The sequence below is a fragment of the Balearica regulorum genome, chromosome 9, assembly GCF_011004875.1.
Source record: "Balearica regulorum gibbericeps isolate bBalReg1 chromosome 9, bBalReg1.pri, whole genome shotgun sequence".
Lineage (NCBI taxonomy): Eukaryota > Metazoa > Chordata > Aves > Gruiformes > Gruidae > Balearica > Balearica regulorum.
This window is the reverse complement of record NC_046192.1, coordinates 400,694-423,347: the sequence shown is the minus strand read 5'-3', so window position 1 is coordinate 423,347 and position 22,654 is coordinate 400,694. Positions and strand designations below refer to the sequence as shown.

The 22,654-nt window shown below is 48.2% G+C and overlaps 1 protein-coding gene across 3 annotated transcripts in view; it reads right to left on the bottom strand.

Moving 5' to 3' along the window:
- Positions 1 to 9,100, bottom strand: part of FARP2 (FERM, ARH/RhoGEF and pleckstrin domain protein 2) — an 82,094-nt gene extending 72,994 nt beyond the window's left edge. The window contains exons 1-2 of one of the 3 annotated variants that reach the window (XM_075760628.1): positions 8,702 to 9,100; positions 4,636 to 4,859 (exon numbers count right to left, since the gene is read on the bottom strand). In XM_075760628.1, the coding sequence (XP_075616743.1) occupies positions 4,636 to 4,839 (204 nt within the window). In that variant the 5' untranslated portion in view covers positions 4,840 to 4,859; positions 8,702 to 9,100. The remainder of the gene's footprint in view (positions 1 to 4,635; positions 4,860 to 8,701) is intronic. The other 2 variants (XM_075760625.1, XM_075760627.1) reach the window with 2 other exon arrangements.
- Between the last annotated feature and the right edge of the window lie 13,554 nt (positions 9,101 to 22,654).

The window sequence follows — 22,654 nt, the reverse complement described above, 5'->3', positions numbered from 1 at the left end:
CACACAATTGAAGAGGTGCCAAGTTCTTGCCAAACAGAGTTTGGTAAACTTGAAGCATAATCATATAAACTTCTTTTTCCAGGGCACTTCCTCATAGCAGAGAGCATAATTCACTTAAAGCAAGCACACAAGGAACAACATATAGACCAAATATTAAACATCACATTATGGCAGTGATGCCATTAAATGTCTTATAAACCAGTGCAAAGAGAAAACTGGATCAGAGAGGCAGACCTTACAGCCTGCCTGTCTACAGATCCCCCCAAAAAGTACTGCATCAGAGAAAGCAGCTGGAAGACGTAGCAAGTCTGACCGCTTTCTTCTTGACTAAACCTGCTATTTCACTTACCGGGATTTTAAGACAGCACCAGACTCTCAACTGCCATCAGCACCACTCTTCTTCCAACTATGCCACACAAAAAGACCCCTTGTTTCCTCTAACCCACTCACACACGCTGTACTCTAAGTCTTCGACAGTCCCTGTATCTGTCGCTGTAATACATTCCCCTTCCATCTCTTCCACAAATCAATGCAAAAGCTTTCAGCAAGTATAAATCACACTCTCCTACCCTAAATTCCTATAGTCTAAGTTGTCCTTTGTTGCAGCACACTTTATTGTCTTCCATAAGCAGCACCAGACAAGTATAATTTCACCAAGCGGTCATTTTGACAAATTAAACCCAGCCCAGCCCCTTCTACTTAAGAGTCTGCCACGTTTTTATGCTGATCAAAGGCCTCCAAGTTTAATCTCTTAAGAAAATCAGGAAAGCTGGCAGAACTTCTATTGTAAAACCCTGATGACTTTGAAGTGTGCCCACGGTTTGAATTAAATTCAATTTTCTGATCGTTCAGCTAGTAGTCTGGAGAACCGCCCATTTGGACAGACTTAGATTGGAGGGAAGAGGACAGGTACCCCTGATACGGCACATGCCAGATTTGAACTGACTAAACAAGCTGGCCGTAAAAAGGGAAAACAACAACACCACTCATGAAAATAATTAATAATCCAGCCTAGCTTTAGATGGGTATGTTTCATTCTCTTTTCTGTTTTGGGAGGGAAAGGAGAAACCATAAATACGCAATTTTCAGGTTTTTTAAAGTCTAGAAAACATTTGAGCATTTCTCCATCCCCTAACATTCAAAACGGATTCCCCCCCGAGCAGAGCTCTGCCCCAGCATACTTTAAAGAATAGTTCCCTGATACTAACAAAGTTCATAATTAGAAAGAAAACCTTACAGTACAGATAGTGTGAACAGAGAGAGTAGATTTGAGACAAAAGGCAGTGGATTGTAGCTATACTGAGCTTTCAACACACTGTTCTAGATACAACAATAACATGAAGCAAAGACTGTCCTTTCCTGTTTTGTTCTCATCCCATCCGTTACGGCACTATGTCAGTCTCTTTTCTTGCTCTTTGGCAAGTTAAAAGACCCAAGGGATGGGGAAAAGCTACCAAACGAGAGTATCCACCAGCACCTGCCAGGAGATAAGCAAGTGTTTTAAAAGCACCTTGGAGAAAGGAGGGGATAACAAGGAAAAACCACATGGATTAAATTGTTACTGTGGCTACTCTGTTTATCCTGTACGGTTAAAATTGCTGATGTGGCTCATTTTAGGCTGCTTCACAAACGAGGCAGCACGCAGGGCTCCTGCGTCAGCTTCCCTACCGCAGCACAAAGAGAAGGCCTCTCTCCAGAAGCTGACCGCTGTGTCTACCCAGTCTCTTCCACCGACACACCGCTTCTCTCAGTAAAAAGTTATTTGCCAGAGTTCTCAAAGACAGAAGGGAAAATGATTTGAAGAACACCTTTTGCCATAAGGTATGTCTCCATTAGAAGGCAGTACCAGCAGCACCTATGAGAAAGGCCTCAGTGTCCCACTGCACTGGAAAATTATTGCTGACCTGAATCAATAAACACAAACCCCATGAAGCAGGTAACGAACTCAACACTGCCTCTCGTTTCCACACCCAGTGAAAAAAATTGCAAAAACAAAGAGGAGCAGGCAAGCAGCACTGCAATCACAGCCTCAATCCCTCTAGGACAGCTGCTTAATCATTAATTTCTCTTGCTGCTTTTTAAAAAAAACACCTGTGTTAGCCCACACCAGCTATTCAGCAGATGTGGCCGATTCTTCCCAATTCTTACCCTCAATCCCCAAGTGACAAATTTCAATTTTCCATCACAGCCAGCAGTTACTGCTATCCCACCAGTCCAGCTAACAAATTAGGAGGCAGAGGGTTATAACTTAATACCTCATCCCTGTTTGCTATCATTTGCAACCTCATTTAGACAAAAATGAAAGGAGATGCAGGCAGTGTATTAGTAGGACTTTAATGCTACAGTTGCTGATTGTGCACCTTTCTGTGCTCGATGCGCTACAGATGAACAAAGGACAACCCCTTCTCCTCGCCGCTTACATCATTAGGCAAAAGTTTCTAAGTTGCTCAGTTCTGACTGACCTCACAAAGAACAGTACAATATTAACTATGGCCTCAGCATGCTAGTTGCCCAAATTCAGGTGTTTCCGTGAATGTTGTAATCAGAGAGAGCTTTCCAGGTAAAAAGAGGAAACTAAGACAGTTCCTAATAGGAAATAGAAACTACAATATTGGTCAGACAGGTGAGACTGCAGTATGACTCACAGTAGTCAAAAAAAGTGTGAGGAATTTATGGTTTTTACATGTAAAGCCCGATGTTGACACATAAATATCAGAAACAAATTTCATCAGGCAAAGGCTGATTTTATTCAGAGCTGAGAGACAGTCAAGAGTTGAGACATCATAAAAAAAACTGAGCCACAGCTGAATTTGTGCTCGGTAGAAAGACTAACATCAAAGTGCTGTAGGGTAAGACAAGGGGTTAAGGATGGAGCTAAACTGTACCTGCAATGGAAGCCAGAGAGCAATGAAGATAACTAGAAGGATATACAGTCAAGACTGTTCCAGCAAGCGAAGGAGAACCAGGTCAAGACAGCTTCAAAAAACAAGGTATTGGGAAAGCAGTGAACCATATCGAGCATGGACAAGAACCGAGGGGTACCAAGGGAGGGTGCTCAGAGGTTAGAGGGCAGCAGAGAAGCTAGGGCAGAGCTCCAGGATGGGACCCCAGGGCCACCCAAGCATCAGCGAGTCTGAGGGCAGAAAAAGATTCAGAGGTTGTCTGAAAGGCGAGCATAGCCAAAGGATCTCCCTTCAGCAGCAGATCAAAGACAATAAAGCAGGCTTTGACTGTGTCAGAAAGAGCCAGGTCAGAGTTACAAAGTAAGCTGAAGAGGGTAAGGTTATCAAGGAAAGCAGAAGATTTGCATGAGAAGAGCAGACTGACTTGGTACAAATATGACAAGGAAGAGGCGGAAAGCATCTGTGTTAATATAGAGTAGATTTCTAGTCACTGACTTCATGTAGTAAAGCAGGAACTAGGAGTTATAAATTCTTTCTTGATTTTAACAGCTTACAGCAGACTTGCACCAATGTGGGGTTGCTTGTATATTTTTTTCTTCTTTTTTAAAATCAAAACACAAAAGCACCAATGTTTAGACCAAAATTTGAAAGAAAAAAATTAATCACAATTCAAAAGAACCAAAGTCAGAAGATTTTTAAAAAAACTATTCTAAAATATTTTTTAAAAAGGCTTTTGTGTTCTATGGAGTAAATGATGGATGGAGAGGTTTGCTGTACCCTCTATGTCCTCAGGTAGGATGATATAGGCATAGCCTCACACTTAACCAAAAAAAAAGAAATTAAAAAAAAACAGATTTAATGTTTGAGAGTTGAATAGCTGAACAGCAATCTGTAGAAGACATCTCCAAAAGCCACTATTTTTTCAGAGCTCCACAGACATTTTTTTCTATGCAACAAACTAAGGCTACAAGTGCTAATTATAAAGTCAATTTGATACTAATGTAGAATACCCGATAGCTGAGTATCTTCACTAGAACAGAGCTGTTTTCTAACTACAGATCTTTAGGTAAGCTAAAATTAAGTCTGAGGTTAATGCTGAGAACGAAACAAGAATGTGAAGAACAAAACTTTTTGATTGATTAAAATCAGAACCACCTCAATTTGAGCACGGTTTGTATTTCTCAACGCAGGTTTCCCCAACTGCTAAGCAAGCGCCCTTTTAAATACAATTTTTTAGAAACATTGCCACCCCTCTGGTGGCTCCCTCCCAAAGCATGGCAACAAGCAAAAACTTTCAATTAGGAGCAAGTTTACTTGAAGAGGATACAAACCATTAAAATAATTCATAAAAAGTAGTAACTAAAAAAAAAAAAAAGCTCTTCTGCTCTCCCAGCTGCCTAGTCGACAAAGCTGCATGTGGCTCAGGAAGCAAGAAGAGTTTGGCAGAAGATAGTTGGTGCTCCCCCAAAGCAAATAACAGTTAAAGCTTCTTGTTACAGTATGTGCTTGTATTTAAAGTCTTTTAAAAACACAAAACATCTATTATGCTTGAAAGATTTTAACAAACAAGATGCATTATTCATTTAACTACTTGTAAGTAGGTAAAATCCCTACAGGAATCTTTATTCGGATACTGCACCAAAATGTCCCTGCTCTGTACAGCAGCACATCCTGTGAGCTTTACATTATCAGAGGCTAGGTGCACTTGAAATCAGGTTCAAACCTGTCTTACCTCAATCTCAAGTACCTCCACTGTGTTGTCCAACATCTTTATTTTGATCGGTAGGTCCCGCTCGTGTGTTTTGGCAGGCGATGATGCCATTGCAGTAGAGAGGTTCTGTCCCGGCTCCAAGGTACTCACTCCTGTGGTCTTCTGGACACCCAAGCGAGAGCCAGGAGTCTGCAGGACTCTGTATGTTCCTTCTATCTCTCCCATCTTTCAACAGTGAGCAGAGGCTAAAGAAACATGGAAGAAAATAGAGAATTACAGCCTGAAAGATAATTTTCACCGATATCCCGTATGAAAATACTACCCATTGAAGCACAATCACATACAAAGTCCTTATTTAATGCTCTTCACCCCACTATCAAAACCAATATTAAGTTGATGAAACTGTGGTCAAAAGTCCAGCTGCTGGGAAGAAAAATCAGTCACGAAAAAAATAACTATTCCAAAAAACGGTCAGGAAATAGGATACTCAAACCTATGCCCTCCGCCCTCCTTACACACTGACATTTTAATTTCTGATTAATTTTTCTGCCAATTTAGGTCCCTAAATCAGGTCACCACAAGCAACGTGGGTGCTGCTGACAGCACAAGAAAAGCCACAGGCAGCGAAGGGTAAGGCAGGACTCCCTTTCACTGGTACCTGGCCGTCCCATTGACTTTGCTACAACATTGGACTGCACCCTGAGATAACAGGAACAATTAACTTTCTTCATCCCTCAAAATGATGACTCATGCAAAACTGTAACTACTCCACCAACGCTGGCAGCTCAGAGCCTTCAGAACGCAGATTCCTGCTGCAGATAACAGTTCACCTTACTGACAAACCTGCGCTATACCCAGATTAAGTCAGTGGACAAAAATCTCAGTTACAGAAATCTACACCAGTTCAAGTAGGCCGACTCCTACATCATGATCCTTACTTTCGTAGTTTGGTGGCAGCGGTTGCAGAGCAAATGTTTAATTTCACACGGGGAAAAAACCTGCGTGCCTCTCCCCGGTTCTCCCGTGCCATGGGAGCAGCAGCAATGTTTGCACGGGGATTGCAGCGGGGTCTACGTGAAGGCGGGGCACGTGTGCTCAGGGTGCAACGTGCCCAACAAAGCCACTGCCTCATGCTCACCGCTGGCATGAAGTATTTGACAATGTGAAAGGCGCCCAGCAGAAATGCACATGGAAACCGATAAGCTCCTCGGCGCTTTTGGTTGCATTTCCCAAATACCACGCTGTGTCTGAACAATCGAAAGTATGTGGATACTGAGGCTGGGACAGCCTTCGCATGGCCACCACACTACAAAAAATTCAATGAAGTGTTAGATTATTGTTTTGTAATAAACGTGTTTTGTCTAAAAAGGAGAGAGGCAGCTCATGAAAACATTCCTTTGTCCCTCTAGGCTTTGAGTAGGTAGGCAGCCTGCTCTGTGGAATTAAATGGAGCCAGCCTTACATGTCGTTAAAAATTAGTGGGAAGTTTTAAGTTTAAATCCTTGCACACATAGAGACTGGTCAAAAAGCTTCCTGGCTTGCAGACCACTGGGTTTCAACGTTTTGTTTGGGGTTGGGTTGGTTTTTTTCCTTTTTGTACTTGCAGACCCCTGTACAGATGAGCTTATCTCAGGAGAGGGACAAATGCCCAATTACACCTACCACAAGGCTTGTTGGGCTTAGCGGTCTCTCAGAGCCCTCGCAAGTGCTGCAGAGTCCTGCCCGAGACCACCGCAGAGACGCCGCCAGCTTCCCGGCTGATGACATACGCGACGAGAAAGCATGAGGAGGACACGCCAACCTTAAAAGCATGCATATGCTGCCCATTGCCCGACCCACCAGTGGCAGAAACTTTCCGTTAATTTGTCACCTTTCTCAGACCACTTTGTGCATATCCTTTCACCGAACTTCCCAGTTTGCACAGCCACACAGCCAAGGAGAAAAACTTTTAGGTCACAAATTTTAAAACCACCACAACAGCAAAAATCAGCAGACACAGGTGCCCAGGTTACACCTCTAACTTCTAATCTGAAGAGAAATCATAGCTCAGTGCCATCTATAACCCCATGACACCACGGCCCTTATCACTTAACCGTATGGTAAGATTTTGCTGGTGCCACTCAGAAGCTTACGAGCAACTGCAGTAGCCCAGAATCAGTTATACTCCTCACCGAGCTATTTATTAGACAACCGCCCTTAAAATTAGCCCTCCACGAACACATTCATCCCGTTCTGAATACACAGCTACTGGAAGGGCCAGACACTACAGGTACTCAAAAGGAAAGAGATGTGAGCGGTGACGGCCAAGGTAGTGCACGGAGAAGCCCCGCAGCAGAGAGGTTTCAGCAACCTCCCCTCCAGCCGAAGCCAGCCGGTTCCCAAAGGCGAGCCAGGCAGGCCACCCAGCTCCACACTGAACGAGGAGCTCCTGGGTACTTTTACTAGCTTTGGTTATCAGCCAGGAGAGACCAAAGTCATGTCAAAGATGCCAAAGTCCCTCCTCACAGGTGCTAACAGGAATGGCAAACTCAATGGGGCCTGGCCTTGCGTCTTCCTGATGACACATTCCTAAAAATATTTACCGCTACACTAGGCCCCAGCCAGCATATATTCAGACTTTAAAGGTCTAACAAGCACCTAGGGAGAAAACACAATGCGCAGAAGCAAGCCACGTTCCCCTAGAAAAGCAGCGCCCTGCCCGCGGTGTGGCAGATGTGAGCATCTCCCCACGCCACATCCAGTTCCCTCCTGGTGCACACAACTAATGCCGTTACAATTATTAAAAAGCCCCAAACAGCCTGGCCTGCTCCAACTGCCTCAAAAAACAAGAGTGTAAGGAGTATTAACCAAGCACTATTTCTAGTTTCACCACCAATTATAGTTACATATTACGTTTTATGTAAGCTGACTACATAAGATGTTTCTTAACAAAAACTGCTGTGGCATGATGTAGGAAGCGTTTCAGTTAAAGGGACCAACTAAATCAAAGGCGGAGGAAAATGGAAGAGCGAAGCCTGAGACAGGCTGCAAGCACCAGCAGAAAAGGAGGCTCTATAGGCAGAGCAGAGAAAGCGTCCAACAGCACTGAGAGTCTCCCACCCCAGGCAAGCCAGAACAAGGTCTCATTTACCTCCTCATCAATGCAAAATTAAAATGCAACGTTACGACAATATTAGTGGTTCTAAGAAAAACAACCTTCCTTGCATTCACCCATCCTCAACTTCTTTGCATTGAGTGCTTACCCTAATAATTTCCTATAAACCAGGACGGGGCATCAAAACTAAACCACCTCCCTGAAGCACAGTGACAGAACGACTGCTGCTCTCAGCCCCAAGTAAAGGAGCAGATCAAACAAAACTTACAAAATTTAGGCAGCTACGTACTTTTTGTGGCCTTTTTAAAATAGCTTCAAAGTTGCAATGATTTTTGTCTTCTACTTGGATGGAAGAAACTTATTTTTCAGAAGCAAGGCAGTGTTTTTCAGCTAGCAGCAAATGTGGAAAGGCAGCTTACACCTGTGGATATGCTGGTGCAAGATACTAAGGGCTTTCAAAGGAACTCGGAGTACGGTGTCTTTTGGTCAGTGACAGAGTCATCGTGACACTCCATCCCTTGCCTCTATGTGGAGGGCTGCTCTGAAGTAACACCAGTTTCCCAGCTCTCCAAGTGTGAGCAGGGTGATCCCTGCCTCCCATAGAAAGGGATCCCCACCACTGCACGCAGTGGGAGCCCACATGGAGCAGCAAGGAAGCGCTCTCAGCAGCTCTCAAATCAGGTCCCTTCAGTGCACCAGAAGCAAACTTTCCTCCTTTACCCTTTTCACTAGGCAACAGCAACCCAACAACATCACTACACCAAGGTGACGCCAAGGGATGCATCAGGAATCCAACAACTGCAACAAAGAGGGATGAAGACTATGAGTGCCCCAGACGCACCAGGAGAGAGGCCTCTCCCCGAAACACGGAGCCCTCGCTCCTGTTACAAACACCGTCCCTCATCGTGCCCACGAAAGGGATCTCGTGGCTCTGTCCTGCGGTCGTGCACTGCTGTGGCCGGCAGCACCGTGTGCAGGAGACCACACGCTTGCCTGGAAGGAGGAGATGGACGGGCAGGAAGGGTGGAGAAGGACCGCAGCTGGTCCCCGACAGACGAGCAGGGCTTCGGGAACGCTTCTTCAACTGATTTCAGGGAACCAGCGGGGCCGTGCAGCACTACCCCCTCGCACCCCAGCGAGCTCCGGGATGTCCCTCGCAGGGAGGGGAGGGGATGGGCCGGGCCGGGGCGCAGGTGCTCAAACCCTCCCAGCCTGAGAAGAAAGTGGCGAAGCCGCCCAGGCCTGGCCCCCGGCGGCACGCTGGGGAAGGCTCTCCCGAGCCCCCAGCAGCCAGAGCCCCCGCCCTCAGGGCTGGAGGAGCGAGGATCGCAGACCCTCAGCGGCGCGGGCAGCGCCGGGCAGGGCCAGGCCCCCTTCCCGGCCGGGCTCCCACGCGAAAGCCTCCACTCGGGGCCCGCAGCGCACGACAGCGGCCGCGGGCGGCGGAAGCACCCGACGCGCAGGCGGGCCGAGCCGCGGGGTGGGCCGGGCCGGGCCGAGTAGAGCCGCCGGCCTGGGGCGCCGCTCGCCGGCAGCCCCGCTCCAGAGCCCACCCGGGGGGGCCCCCTCAGCTCCCGCCCCGCCGCCCGCTCCCCCTGGCCGCGCCGCCCAGCCTGCAGGGCCGGCTGTCAGGAGGGGCCGGGACCACCGCCTCGCCTCACCTCACACCAAGGGCCGGGCCGGGCCGTCCCGCCGCGCGCCGCCTCCACAGCAGCAGTAGCAGCAACTCCAGCCCCGCGCAGCCCGCGCGCACTAGCCCAGCGCCGGCCCCGCCCCGCCCGCCGCCATTGGCCGACCGGGGCCGGGGGCGGGGCCGGAGGGGCCGGGGACGGTGGCGCGGGCCCGCCCTGCTCCCGGTTCCGGCCGGGGTCACGCGGGGAGGGGCGCAGGCCGCTGTGAGGGGGCACCGGGGCGGGCGGGGACGCGCAGGACGAGACCGATCGCTGCCCGCGGCCCCGTGCTCCCGGGGAAGGCGGAAGCTTTAGCAGAATCTTGACCCCAAACCGTTTCCTGCCGCCAGCTCCCCGCGGGCTGCCCCCCCCCCACCCCCGGAAAGAGGGACGCGGAGCTCCGGGGCCAGGCGCCATGCCCGGGGGTGCGCAGCGCTGCCACGGCCCGTCGGCACGGCCGGAGGGAGAGCGCTCGTCCTAGTGCGGGGCTGCGCTTTGGCAACACTGAGACGGTGGGTTTGTTCCCCAGAGCCAAGGGCCTCTCCGCCCCTCACCCTGCCGGCGGGTGCCCGGGGAGCTGGGGGGGACACGGCCGGGACAGCTGAGCCTCCCGGCCAAAGGGACGTGCCATCCCCGGGACGGCGTGCCCAGCGTGTGAGGGGCTGGGGGAAAGAGCGGGGCAGCGGCCTCTGGCTTCCCTCATGGAGCCCTGCTGCCCCGGGGCTGGCTGACCGCCCGCCTGCCCCTGGGGGCGGGGGGGATGGTCTTGCTTTGCTCATTAACCTGCCCTTACCTCATTAACCTGCCCTTACCTCATTAACCTGCCCTTAACCTGCCCTTACCTCAGCCCAGGAGTCTGCTCCCCTGCACGCCCCGGCTGGGGTTAAACCACACAACCCGGCAGGTGAAGGCTGCTCTGGGGAAGATGCCATTCCGTCAGCCAGCCTCCAAGATGCACCAAACCCCACACGTTTTGCTTTGAATGATGAACACTGCGGGTCTTCGTTTAGTTAACTAAGTTTTTCACAAACGGCTGAGTTTTAAATAGGGACGGAAAGAGCCACGGCACTGCAGAGCGGGAGAGAAGAGGCAGGTGCTGCACCCACGTGCTGGGACCCAGCACCGAGGCACGGGGCGCTGCCCACACCCAAGGGGCTGAAGGCTTTCAGGACATCCTCCTCCTCGCTCCCCGGCCAGCGAGCCCGTCCCTCAGTGACACAGACAGGAGCCAAACCTTGTAGGAATTGCAGCGCAGGACGAACAGAGCTCTGCCTGCACACACCTTTGCGCCTTCCGGATTCTGAGTCTGGAAGGGTTTGGTGGCCGACAGCACGAGAAATGCAAAGAGCCACCTCGTTCCTGAGAACTTGACCTTTTAGCAACAATTTGAAAAACAAAACACTAGCATAGTGTATGACTTTCACATTAACAAAACACATCAGTCATGCAGAACAGCCCTTTCAACCTGGAGAGCTTCGCTGCTCTCACCTACAGAAAGCAGCAGCTCACAAATTTAATGAGTAATTCCTGACCAGCAACATTCTCATCTCGTAGAAAGAAAAAAGACACAAGGTTTTAAAAATATGTCCCATTACTTCTTCTCGTTAGAAAGTGAAATGGAGCTGAAGAATCTCATGCATACAAAAAAAAATAGGAAAGTTGCAAAAGTATATGTTTTAGACAACTCCATTTGTAAAAACACTTGTGATTCCAATAAACTGAAGTGCTTTCATTACTGAAATGGCTGTTTCGGTATCCTGTTTTGCCTACCATTTGCATTGTACTTCCATAGGCAATGAAAATGGAGTAGTCGATTTTATTTGCAGCTTAAGCACTAATAGAGTTTCACATCCTTTCAAGTCCAGACACATCTCAATCACTTTAATATCTACAAAGAGCACCAAAATTTTCTTGTGCAAAAAAAGCAGCTGTTGCTAAGCTGGAGAACAAATCTGCTGTGATCACTTTAAAAGCAACATGCGACAACAGAGAGAGGAAGCAATAATTACAGGTACAGTGAAGTCTTTAGAAGCATCAACACCCTGCCGTTTGTGCTTCCCTGTATATTGCTAACTTTTATTGCTCGCACAAAACACCAATTACTGCACTGGAACAATCCAGTAATGAAAAGGCACCAAAGGTTCTGCATGTTTAAGTGTCCACATACACACCACCACCACCCCCCGTTTCTACACGCAGCTCATTTCTAGCCTTTCTACCCACCACGGGCAAAAAAATTATTTTCCTTCAGAGCATGAGGAGTTTGGCAGGATGCGTAAGTGTTCCGCCATGAGCCTGAAGCCTCTCCTTTTCATACCCGCATCCCCAATTCTTCAGGGCAGCCAATACCATCCTTCCTGATGGTACCTGGCAACTATTGCTGCCTAGATACTAAAACCTTTCTACAATAGGTTTTCTCATATATATATGTATGAAAACCCCTGTAACATGCATACAAGTCACTATAACAGTGACTTTTTCCCTGTTCAAGAAGTCACCACCCATTTTCACACTTCTACCCGCGTGCTTAGGACCAGGCCCCACCGGCCATTTTCAGTTGAAGGGCCATCTTCAGGGGAAGGGATGAGAACAGACAAGACTCCTCTTCTACAAGCTCGAAGCAGAAGCTAGCTCCGCACTCACTGAATCATTTGGCAGGGAACAGCCCAGGAACAGATGATGCGATTCCTACTCCCAACTCAAAAGAAGGAATGGATGGTTGTGAAACCCACTACAGATGGACTCAGCAATATGTTCTTCACAGCTGTCCACAAAGACCTCCGATTTTCCTTAACTCCCATGACTGCAAACTTTTTGACCATCCAGGCAGTGGGTTTGAACCCTTTCTGGGAGGAGGAAGTTTAGAGAACAAAGCTAGAAGAAGAATAACATCCTTACACAGGAGAGTCTGCTGTTGCTATTGGAAGGATGCTGTGTCAGGACAAAATACAATTTTATCCTTGTGAGATAAAAAGTGATAATGAGGTGTAACTCATTCACTCAACTAATATTACAGATAATCTACATCATATTCTCCTCTTGGCCTGAGTGGGATAATTAGAATTACCCTTTAACTGCACTATGATGTCATCTCTTTCTTTAATCACTCTCTGGATGAGGGTGGAGGAAGACCTTCAAAGCAGAATTCTTGTCCAACTAAGAAAAACAGCAGCTGGAAAAGCTGCTTTCTGTTCAAATTCTTCATCATGGCAAAGAGAAACTCTGCAGACTGAAAAATTATACCTATTGCTAATTTTGTTAGCACACTTTTTCCAAATATGTACTGCAAAGTTCCATTTCTTAAAGGTGTCCTGTCTCATAACAACAAGGCAAGCGATTCCAAAAACTTACGTTACATCTCCCCGTCTGTCGACAGCAGAAGATGGGTATAGCTGAGGATGGAAACGGTTACCATCGGTTAAGCCAGCGTTTCATGGCATGTACGCTACGCTTCCCCGCTTTAACTGGGCTGCACATCGCCAGTTCACTTCTCCAGCATGTTATATTGGGACTCTAATGACAAGACATGTAGGATGCCAAGGCTGAAGATACGAAGATGAATTGGTATGGATTTCGTTGCAGGTAGGCCAGCCAAAGCACCAGAATCCCCGGGGGGACAGTTCACAGAGCTCTGAATGCCATGGTTCACTGCCGTTGTCCTACTCTGGGTCAAGCTAGTGCAGTGCCTTGTACTACAATTCTCCCATCAGCTACTCCCTGGAGATACTCAACAATTCGCTGTATGCATCGTTAACCTAAGCCTAAGCATAGTGTCAGTTAGGACTAACTGAAGGGCTGAGAGCTTTCTCCACAGGATGATCACTCTTCTTTCCCATCACTTTTAAGGACCTGGTGGCACAGTACCAGCTGTCGAGCTCCTCAGAGGTTCACCAAGGGAAAAATTCTCATTTCCACAACTGTGTTCACATCTTAGGTTGACTGTCGTGACAATTAGTGACTACTCTGGTCACATTCCTGATCTGAAAGCTTTTCATCCCAGAAGAGCTCGGTCAAGTACTTCAGTTTGTAATGCTCTGAGCAGCAGAACCAGGCAGGAGACTAGTTGCCTTGTCTCACCAACCCATTCTCTGGATTTGCCTTCCATGTTGGCTCAGACATCTCAGTAGAGACTGGGCTACGTGGATTGACGAATCGTTCCTCAACCTGTCTCATCAGTGATAAACAAGTTCTCTAAGTAACAGCTCAGAATTGCATCAGACCACTTCTCAAACAGGAAACCCAAGCCAATTGCAGCAATTATAGCCAGGTGGTGTTCTGTACTCGCAGCCAACTTGTACCCCAGACAGTAGGAAAACATGAAAAAGAGCGTGAAATCATAGAGTTTGGTCAATACACTGACTGTCATAAGCAAAGGGGAAAGACTCAAGCCAAGGCGAACAGGAATTGCCAGGTAACTGGAGATGTGATCTGCGTGACCAGCACAAAGAATGACTAACACAGACATACCTGTACATACCACTTTCTGGAATTACTCTTATACCAGGTTCACTTACTGTTACCATTGACCTGGAGGCACAGGAGAAACACTGTTCTTTAACAGTAATTAATGAAGATGCTTCAAAACCCAGTATAATGTGCCTTGCTCTACCGGCAGAGATAAAATGCCAAAGGTGCTCATCATTATCAGTATCTTGCTAAACCAACTCAGAGAAACTAATTTCTATGCTATGGAAATTTGCAGAGTCTTTGTGGGGGAGTTCTACTTCCAATCTTAAATTCCTCTGCCTCCCCCACGCCAATGCTGCCCGAGCACTTCTCACAGGGGTGATCCTTCGGGCTTCTCAGGCTGCTCCTCTTCCACACACGCTCTACCTAGCAATTACACTGTCCTTTATAAAGTGCAAAGTCCTCTAACCTCCGCCTGTGACCTAGAATTAAACCTTCAATATTAACCAATTCTTTAGAACAGGTATGGGCACTTACATACAGGAAAAAATTCTGCTAGTCTGCTAACGGAAAAAATGAGTGGATGCAATCCTTTTTTGCAATCACCTACTTTGACTTTCATAATGGTATCTGTATTTTAACTTAGCTCTCATGGTGAAAGCGGCAATTATAACAAACAAATTAAGCACAGCATACGTTCATACCTGCGCGCGCGCACACGCAGGCACTTGCTCTGCAACTTCTTTCAGCCTGATGAGCGCGCTTGCCTCAACACGTTCTTCCTCCCCAGAAGGCTCAGCCTGTGGCCAGCGCCGGTTCTGGATCGACAGGACAAAACCCAAGAGCGCACGCAAGCTGCAAAGCAACGCCGAAACAAAAGTCCAGGCAAAAACTGCCGACTGCGCCTCCCGTTTCAGTAATGGATAGGTAGATGGGAAGGAACAGACGCAGTCCGATCTCATGTTGCCCCCATGTGGTAAATCCATCCCAGCGTGGAAGAGCACAAGTGTCCCCAGAATTCCCCTAAATTTGCTTTAAACTGAATCCTGAGCTTTTTCGACAGATGTTAGTTCTTTGACTTGTAACAGCCTAAACATTAAGCAGACACAAAACAGTCTTTCCTACAACTATGCAAGTTCTTTCTCTGTTTTGCTTAACCAGCCCTGCACGGTGAGGTTAACCAAGCACGTTTGCAGCAGCGAGGCCTAAACCCCCGCCGGTGCAATTGGGAGTGTCAGAAATCTCCCCCCACCCCCCCGCTTCCTTTTTCTCTTTTTTTTAAATCTCATCGGGGTTCATCTGATTTCCCTGTCCATGAAGCCAGGCTAGCACGTGTTACCTCGGAGGAGACACACAAGGGTTCAATCCAGTCACGACTTGTACGGTGCTTCAAAGATCTACATCAAAAACTTCTGTGGCTGGCGGGGGGAAACCAAGACACCGCCGAACAGAAGTCGCCACTCTCCCAAAATCTGAAATTCTAACAAGAAAAAACGATCACTTCTTTTTCACATACCAATAAACTTTAGTTGACGCAACTACGCAAAAGCTCAGTTTATAAGAATGTAGGTTTCCAAAAAAAAAAAAAAAAGTATCTTAGATATAAAGGAGAAAAAGGCCTAGTCCTATTCCATAGCCAGGATACTTCAGAACAAAAAGAAAGACTAAGGATCTACAAACACTAATCACAGATAAGCGTGGCAATTATTTTACTGCCAAATTAACCTGATGGGAGGTTTTCAGTAACACCAACTAACCATCCTACCTTAAGGTACTTTCAAAAATGAGGCAGCCAAATGGTAGACTGCTAGCAAAATGATCAACTGCTAGATTTCCCCTTTCTGTCCCTAAAACCAAACAAATCCTTCCAGCCGTTCGTGCCAGGAAACAGAGTACGGAAATCCCCGCTGACGCTGAAAGGCAGAAACCGAGCACAGCCTGGGGTCGGACACGTGTGCCGCCCTTCCTGCGATGCCGCTTTTCTGCCTTCCAAAGCAGAGAGAGCAGGCAGCCCGAAATTCTGGGCACGAAAGGAAGATTAAAACCAGTTTTCTTGCTCTGGGTATAAACTTCCCCAAGAGAGTGCCAGTCAGCAAGGTAACGGCTGCACTGCAGCGGCGCTGGAGATCCAAACTGCACGTTCTCTTCAGGGGAAAAAGCTCTGGACTTGGAGCAAGTACCACTACAGGAACAGACTGACCTGGGGTTTAGGGTCTCCCTTATGGAAAAGCTTCTTTAAAAGTGCAAATGAATCAAAAAATATTAAAACAACGGGGGAACTGCAAATTACGAGGCACAGGAGTGGGCGTGTTCCGAACAAAGCATTTTACTGTCAGCGCCTTTCCCTTTTTTTAATAAATACGCTGTTGAAGCAGCAGAGTGTCTGTTTAATGAGTGTTTTGCATTAGGTCTCAGGGTGTGTTTGTTTACTCGTTCTGTAGAATACGCTGAGTTATCTTCACACAACTTGGGAGCTCCTCTGTTACCTACATGGGAATTTTCCCATGAATTTTTGGCTTCCGCTTATAAAAATGAGGCGATTCCTTCTCTTTGCCCCACCAGCCTCAATTTGTTTCTCAATAAAATCCAGGAGGACAGCCAGCCCAAGGCGCTTTAAGCATGATACCTCAACGCAGTGAAGCTGCTAACGGCTGGCACGTCTTACAACTCAAATATCTCTGACCTGTAGCCATACCTTCCTCTACGTGACCTACGCGGTTGAGCAGAAATTTGTATCTGGCAACGTGGACCCCTCTTGGAAGGCAGCCATACCTTAAATCTGATGCGCCAAGCGCCAGTTACATCACCACAGCTGAGGATCCAAGGAGGGCTGAGACTAGAGCAGACGCAATTAGCTGCATCAGTCCTACGAAACCATTTAGGCTGTTTCAAACAAAGTGAGCGGGAGTAAGCCCCAGGCTCAGCAGCATTAGTAGCTCTCCTCATTCTTTTCCTATCGAGGCGCTCCGTCTTTCCCACAGCAACCAAAGCGCCGCGCTCCGTGCTGCATGGGACCTGTTTCTTACAGCCAAACAGGCTGCCTGCGGGGCCGCCGCTGCTCTAGCCAGAGGTGGTTTCCAAGGAGCACGTTGTTCCCTGTCTGGGAAAGCCGGACGCCTCCTCCGTCTTGCTAGATTTACAGGCTCTCATTATTCCTGTGGGTGGAAGCGAGCTTCATTTGTCTACTGCATTTCAAGCACCGAAACTAAACTTGCAAACATTACAGCTCCATCAGAAGATCTCGCCTTGCTAAACACTGTAGAAACTCCCCGACAGACCTGAAACTTCGACACACCCTTGCACGGCTGTGAGCCAGAGCAGGCAATCCCGTCATGTCTGGGCTGCACCGTCAAAGCCAGCCAGCAAACTGCTCCTTCCACAAACAATTCTTCCTCCCTCCGCTCTCGGTTTGTGGACTTGACCCAGAACTACACCACCAAATCCGGCTTCACTTCACCTGGTTACTGCGACAACAGGCCGATGTCAGCATCGTTCAAATCTTCCTATTTTGCTGCAGGAGCAGGTACCAGCACGGGGCGCGGGTGCCGCACTCGCTCACAGTCTGCCCGTGCGCGCCGGTAGCGGGGTGACACGCAGCAGAAAGCTCAGCAGGAGGACGCAGCTACAAGCCCGAGGGCTGCTCCAGCGCAGGGAGAACGCCGGCCTCGCTGGCAAACCAGACTGCGTGCCCAGCCTTTCGCCTTCCGGGCTCGCCACGCGAGTAGGATGTGCTGCAGCCCAGAAAAGAGCCAACAGACGGTGCTGCTCTACGGCAGCAAGTTGTGAGCAGAACTGCTCATTTTAACTCTCCCGAGAAACGGATCCTGGACTGTTGGCTGTGGGAAAAGCTCTACAGCAAATTGAATTACAAAGGTGTTTTAATCACCCAAATGAAACCTTTCTTTCCGCTGCGGGAATCCTTTAAGAGTTTCTTCCTGGTTTTCTCCCACTATCTGTCAGTGGGAGCCCAGTGTTAAGCTGTTTGTGCACTATTCCATGCACAGTGGTGGGAAAACAGCAAACATGGGAGATCGTATCACTTTTGTACTTAATTCCAGTGTGATGTCTTCCCGAGAGACAGTTCCAATTCTTCCCCAAGCCTTTATGGATTATATTCTTGCACATTCCCCAGACTGTCAGTAATTAACAACCTTGTTTGCCCTCTCTTGCAGATACTTCCATAAAGCACGCAGCATTTCAGGATCTACTAGTAAGTGTCCAGAAAAATGCAGAAAAAGTGATGTTTTTCATTTTTCTTTGCACAGACATCAAGAAACAGGAGTTAGCAGGTACTTTGTTCACTTCCCCCCCCCACTAAATCTGTGAAACAAGCTAGCAAAATCCTGATGGAAATCCTCCTTCGGGACACAGAAGCCAGATAAGGCAGCAAGAACGTCACAGAGTAGTCCATAAAACGGACACACGAGGTGCGCCCAGCCACGTCCGTACTAGACACTCACAAAGACCCAAGCAAGTCTGGTTGACCGCGTGATAAACAGGACTCCGGTGCAGGACAGTGACCTGAAAACAAGACATTTCCCTGCACTCACGCTGTCTGCTCAGATACAAACAACAGAGGAGTCAACTGCCATCAAAGTTACAATTCACAAGCCTGAACTTTGTTTCTTTCAGAGCCTTGTGATGATATCCTACTAATTTCCAGCTTTTGTAGAAGACAAAGCAATAAAAAACTCCATCCCTTCTTGCACTAGACGTCTCGATGCTGTTGCCCAGGATAGTAAACTGCAAGTAGAATTTGTTAATGAAATGCCAAGCATTCTTTTCTTCTGGCATCACAAGACGGCTTTCTTCTCAGTCACTAACTCTGAGGTCATTAGTCTTTATGAAGAGAGAGCTATGACTAATTCATCCACAGGTGTCAACGAAATGGAAAGCCTTGGAGCAAGCAGTGTAAATTTGATCTCCAGCCCAGCGATCCCAACGTTCAGAACGACCTGAACCAGGTACACAAGCTGATATCCTTCCTCGTTCCTCGCTGCAGAGCCAGAGGCCAGGGAGTCAGCTCCGACTTCTCCGTTTGGAAAAGGGAATGCTGCTGTCGACAACCCACTGTCACTAATGAGAAGTGGAACCTGCAAGAATGTTACCCCATAGGTGTAGATGAAATACAAGAAAAATGCTGGAAATTTGCAGGATAGCGTAGGGAAGAAGCAAAGAAAGGGCAGGAGTCTAAAGAGAGAAGAGAAAAAGCTACCAAATAGCACAGAGACGATTGGAAGAAAATCAGTATGTTCAAGAACAGTACGAGTGGGCGAAAACGACTGGAAAAGAAATATCCGTAGAAGTGCAGGCAGGAATTAGATGAGAAATCAATCCAGAGAAAAAGGTTAAAAAAGATACACGCACACTTACACAGAAAATCTGTGTCCAAGTATATTCAGCTGTATTATGCTACTGCATATAATAGTTTATCTGCATAGCCATGTACTAACGATGCACTGCAATTCCTCCAAAATAATGTGATAGCTTGGGTTTATTAAGCAGATGTAAAGGAAAATAAAACTTGTTCCAGCATGAAAGCACGTAAGTCGACGTGATGCCTAAAAAAATGCGTTTGTGTAACATTCCTTCTAGCACTGTCAATGGCAAAACACCGTACAAAGGACATTTCCTTTCAACGTGGATAGTTAGGTTTATCATGATTTTAATATTTTACTAAAATAACCCATAATCCTCCCCCCCCCCCCCAATCCCAGTCTTCCTTTTTTCCCTCCGTAGAAACGTATAATGAGGAGGTTTGGGAAGGCCACTGGCACTAACCTGCACATTTCTGAACAGAAAGCTCACATACATTTGCCCAGTTTTGTGAGGCGTTGTACACGTCAGTGGGGTGGGGTGACCCTGCCTGGAGGCCGGGTGCCCACCAGAGCTGCTCCATCACCCCTCTCCTTCACTAGACAGGGGAGAAAAGGTACAATGAAAGGCTGGTGGGTCGAGATAAGGACAGAGAGAGATCACTCACTAATTATCATCACAGGCAAAACAGACTGAACTTAGAGAAAAAATTAATCTAATTTATTACCAAGCAAAACAGAGTACGGCAATGAGAAATAAAATCAAATCATAAAACTCCTCCCCCCCGGCTTCTTCCCAGGCCCAACTTCTCCCCATTTCTCTCCCCCCTCCTCCCCCAGTGGCACAGCGGGACGGGCAGTGGGGGTTGTGGACAGTTCATCACACGGTGTCTCTGCTGCTCCTTCCTCCTCACAAGGAGGACTCCTCACACTCCTCCCCTGCTCCAGCCTGGGGTCCCTCCCACGGGAGACAGTCCTTCACCAACTTCTCCAGCATGAGTCCTTCCCACGGGCTACAGTCCTTCACGAACTGCTCCAGCGTGGGTCCCCCACGGGGTCACAAGTCCTGTCAGCAAACCTGCTCCGGCGTGGGCTCCTCTCTCCACGGATCCACAGGTCCTGCCAGGAGCTTGCTCCAGCGTGGGCTTCCCACGGGCCACAGCCTTCTTCAAGTGCCTCCACCTGCTCCAGCGTGGGGTCCTCCACGGGCTGCAGGTGGAATCGCTACACCCCCTCATCCTTCCGCCATGGGCTGCAGGGGGACAGCCTGCTTCACCATGGTCTTCACCTCCGGCACCTGGAGCACCTCCTCCCCCTCCTTCTGCACTGACCTTGTGTTCACCTGAGGGCCAGGTGCCCACCAGAGCCGCTCTAGCACTCCTCTCCTTCTCTAGACAGGGGAGAAAAGGTACAATGAAAGAAAACTTACGGGTCAAGATAAGGACAGGGAGAGATCATTCTCTAATTATCATCACGAGCAAAACAGACCAAACTTAGAGAGGGAATTCATCTTATTTATTACCAAGCAAAACAGAGTAGAGGAATGAGAAATAAACCCAAATCTTAAAACACCTCCCCCCACCCCTCCCATCTTCCCAGGCTCAACTTCCCTCCCGGCTTCAACCTCCGCCCCCCTCAGCGGCACAGGGGGACGGGGAATGGGGGTTATGGTCAGTTCATCACACGGTGTTTCTGCCGCTTCTTCATCCTCAGGGGGAGGACTCCTCTCATCCTCCCCTGCTCCAGTGTGGGGTCCCTCTCACGGGAGACAGTCCTTCACGACCTTCTCCAACGTGAGTCTCTCCCATGGGCTACAGTCCTTCACGAACTGCTCCAGCGTGGTGTCTCCCACAGGGTGCAGACCTTCAGGAGCAAACTGCTCCAGCGTGGGTCCCCCACGGGGTCACAAGTCCTGCCAGCAAACCTGCTCCGGCATGGGCTCCTCTCTCCACGGATCCACAGGTCCTGCCAGGAGCTTGCTCCAGCGTGGGCTTCCCACGGGGTCACAGCCTCCTTCAGGTGCCTCCACCTGCTCCGGTGTGGGGTCCTCCACGGGCTGCAGCTGGAATCTCTACACCCCCTCATCCTCCCTCCATGGGCTGCAGGGGGACAGCCTGCTTCACCATGGTCTTCACCACAGGCTGCAGGGGGAATCTCTGCTCCGGCGCCTGGAGCACCTCCTCCCCCTCCTTCTGCACTGACCTGGGTGTCTGCAGATGTTCTTACATCTTCTCACTCCTCTCTCTGGCTGCAAAAAACTTCCCGAGGTTGTTTCTGCCCTTCTTAAATACATTACCACAGAGGTGCTACCACTGTTGCCGATTGCCTTGGCCAGGGGCGGGTCCGTCTTGGAGCCGGCTGGCATTGGCTCTATCAGACACAGGGGAAGCTTCTAGCAGCTTCTCACAGAAGCCACCCCTGTAGCCCCCCCCGCTACCAAAACCTTGCCACACAAACCCAACACAGTCAGTTTTGACATGCTATTGCAGTCCCGGTCCACAATTACCATTCTTTTTATGTGCGCAGAATTAACACATCTTGAAGATTTTTTTTTGGTAATAACTTTTCCAGTAATGATTTCATTGTGCAACTCTTAGTGCAATTCTTTTCCAGCACTCCTTTCCAGAACTGGATTTGAATTCCATGAAAGTACGTCTTCTACACCTGACAGAAAAGATGCCATTCTGAAAACAAAAATACAATCAGGACATACAAAAAGTCTTCTTTCAAAAAGTAGGTCTGACATATTCAGAATACATCCTTGCCTCTTCTCTCACTATACCCTAAAGATGGATCTTCCTTTAATGTACCAGTTCCACACTAAACACTTCAGATAAATGAAACATAAAGATAATTTAAAACCATTTACGACAGGTCACAACGTGCACGGGTTTTGCCGCTGTGGAGCGGTCTGACCCGTAACGTGTGCCTCCCAGCAACGCAAAGCAATCCAATACAGCAACCCAAAGCACTGCCCAGGCCACGGCAGATGCAAAAGCCACACATTCCAAATTTACAGTACTGCTGTAAAACCCTCTGGGTTTACCAGTTAGCTCAAGAATCCAAAAACAAGGACACAGCCTGGTGCTCTTACTCTGTAACAGCCACAGGGGTCACTCAAGTCATTTCACAGGAAGATGAGCTCTAAATTATTATGGAATATCTAGAACAAAGATCAATCACCCTTTCACTCTCTCCAGAGATGAAGCACGATTCACCGGAGAAAACAATTACTCTTAACACGTAAAGCACCACGAGCACCTTCATTCTATGCTAACATACTAATTAAGGGACATGCAAGTTTGGTGAGAGCTGCTGAAAAAGCATGATCCCAGAGGTGGGACTTGGGCAGCTCTGGGAACACCCAGAGGGAAATGCACTGTACCAGTACACCCAGAGCACACGATACTTAATGACTGAATTTTGTGGGGGTTCGTCAATGTGTTCTCTTTCAACCACATCTGCATTTCTCCCTTATATTAAAAACATATCACCACAAACAAATTCATATTGACAGGGTTGATTATAATAAAGAATCATAACAAAATAAAACC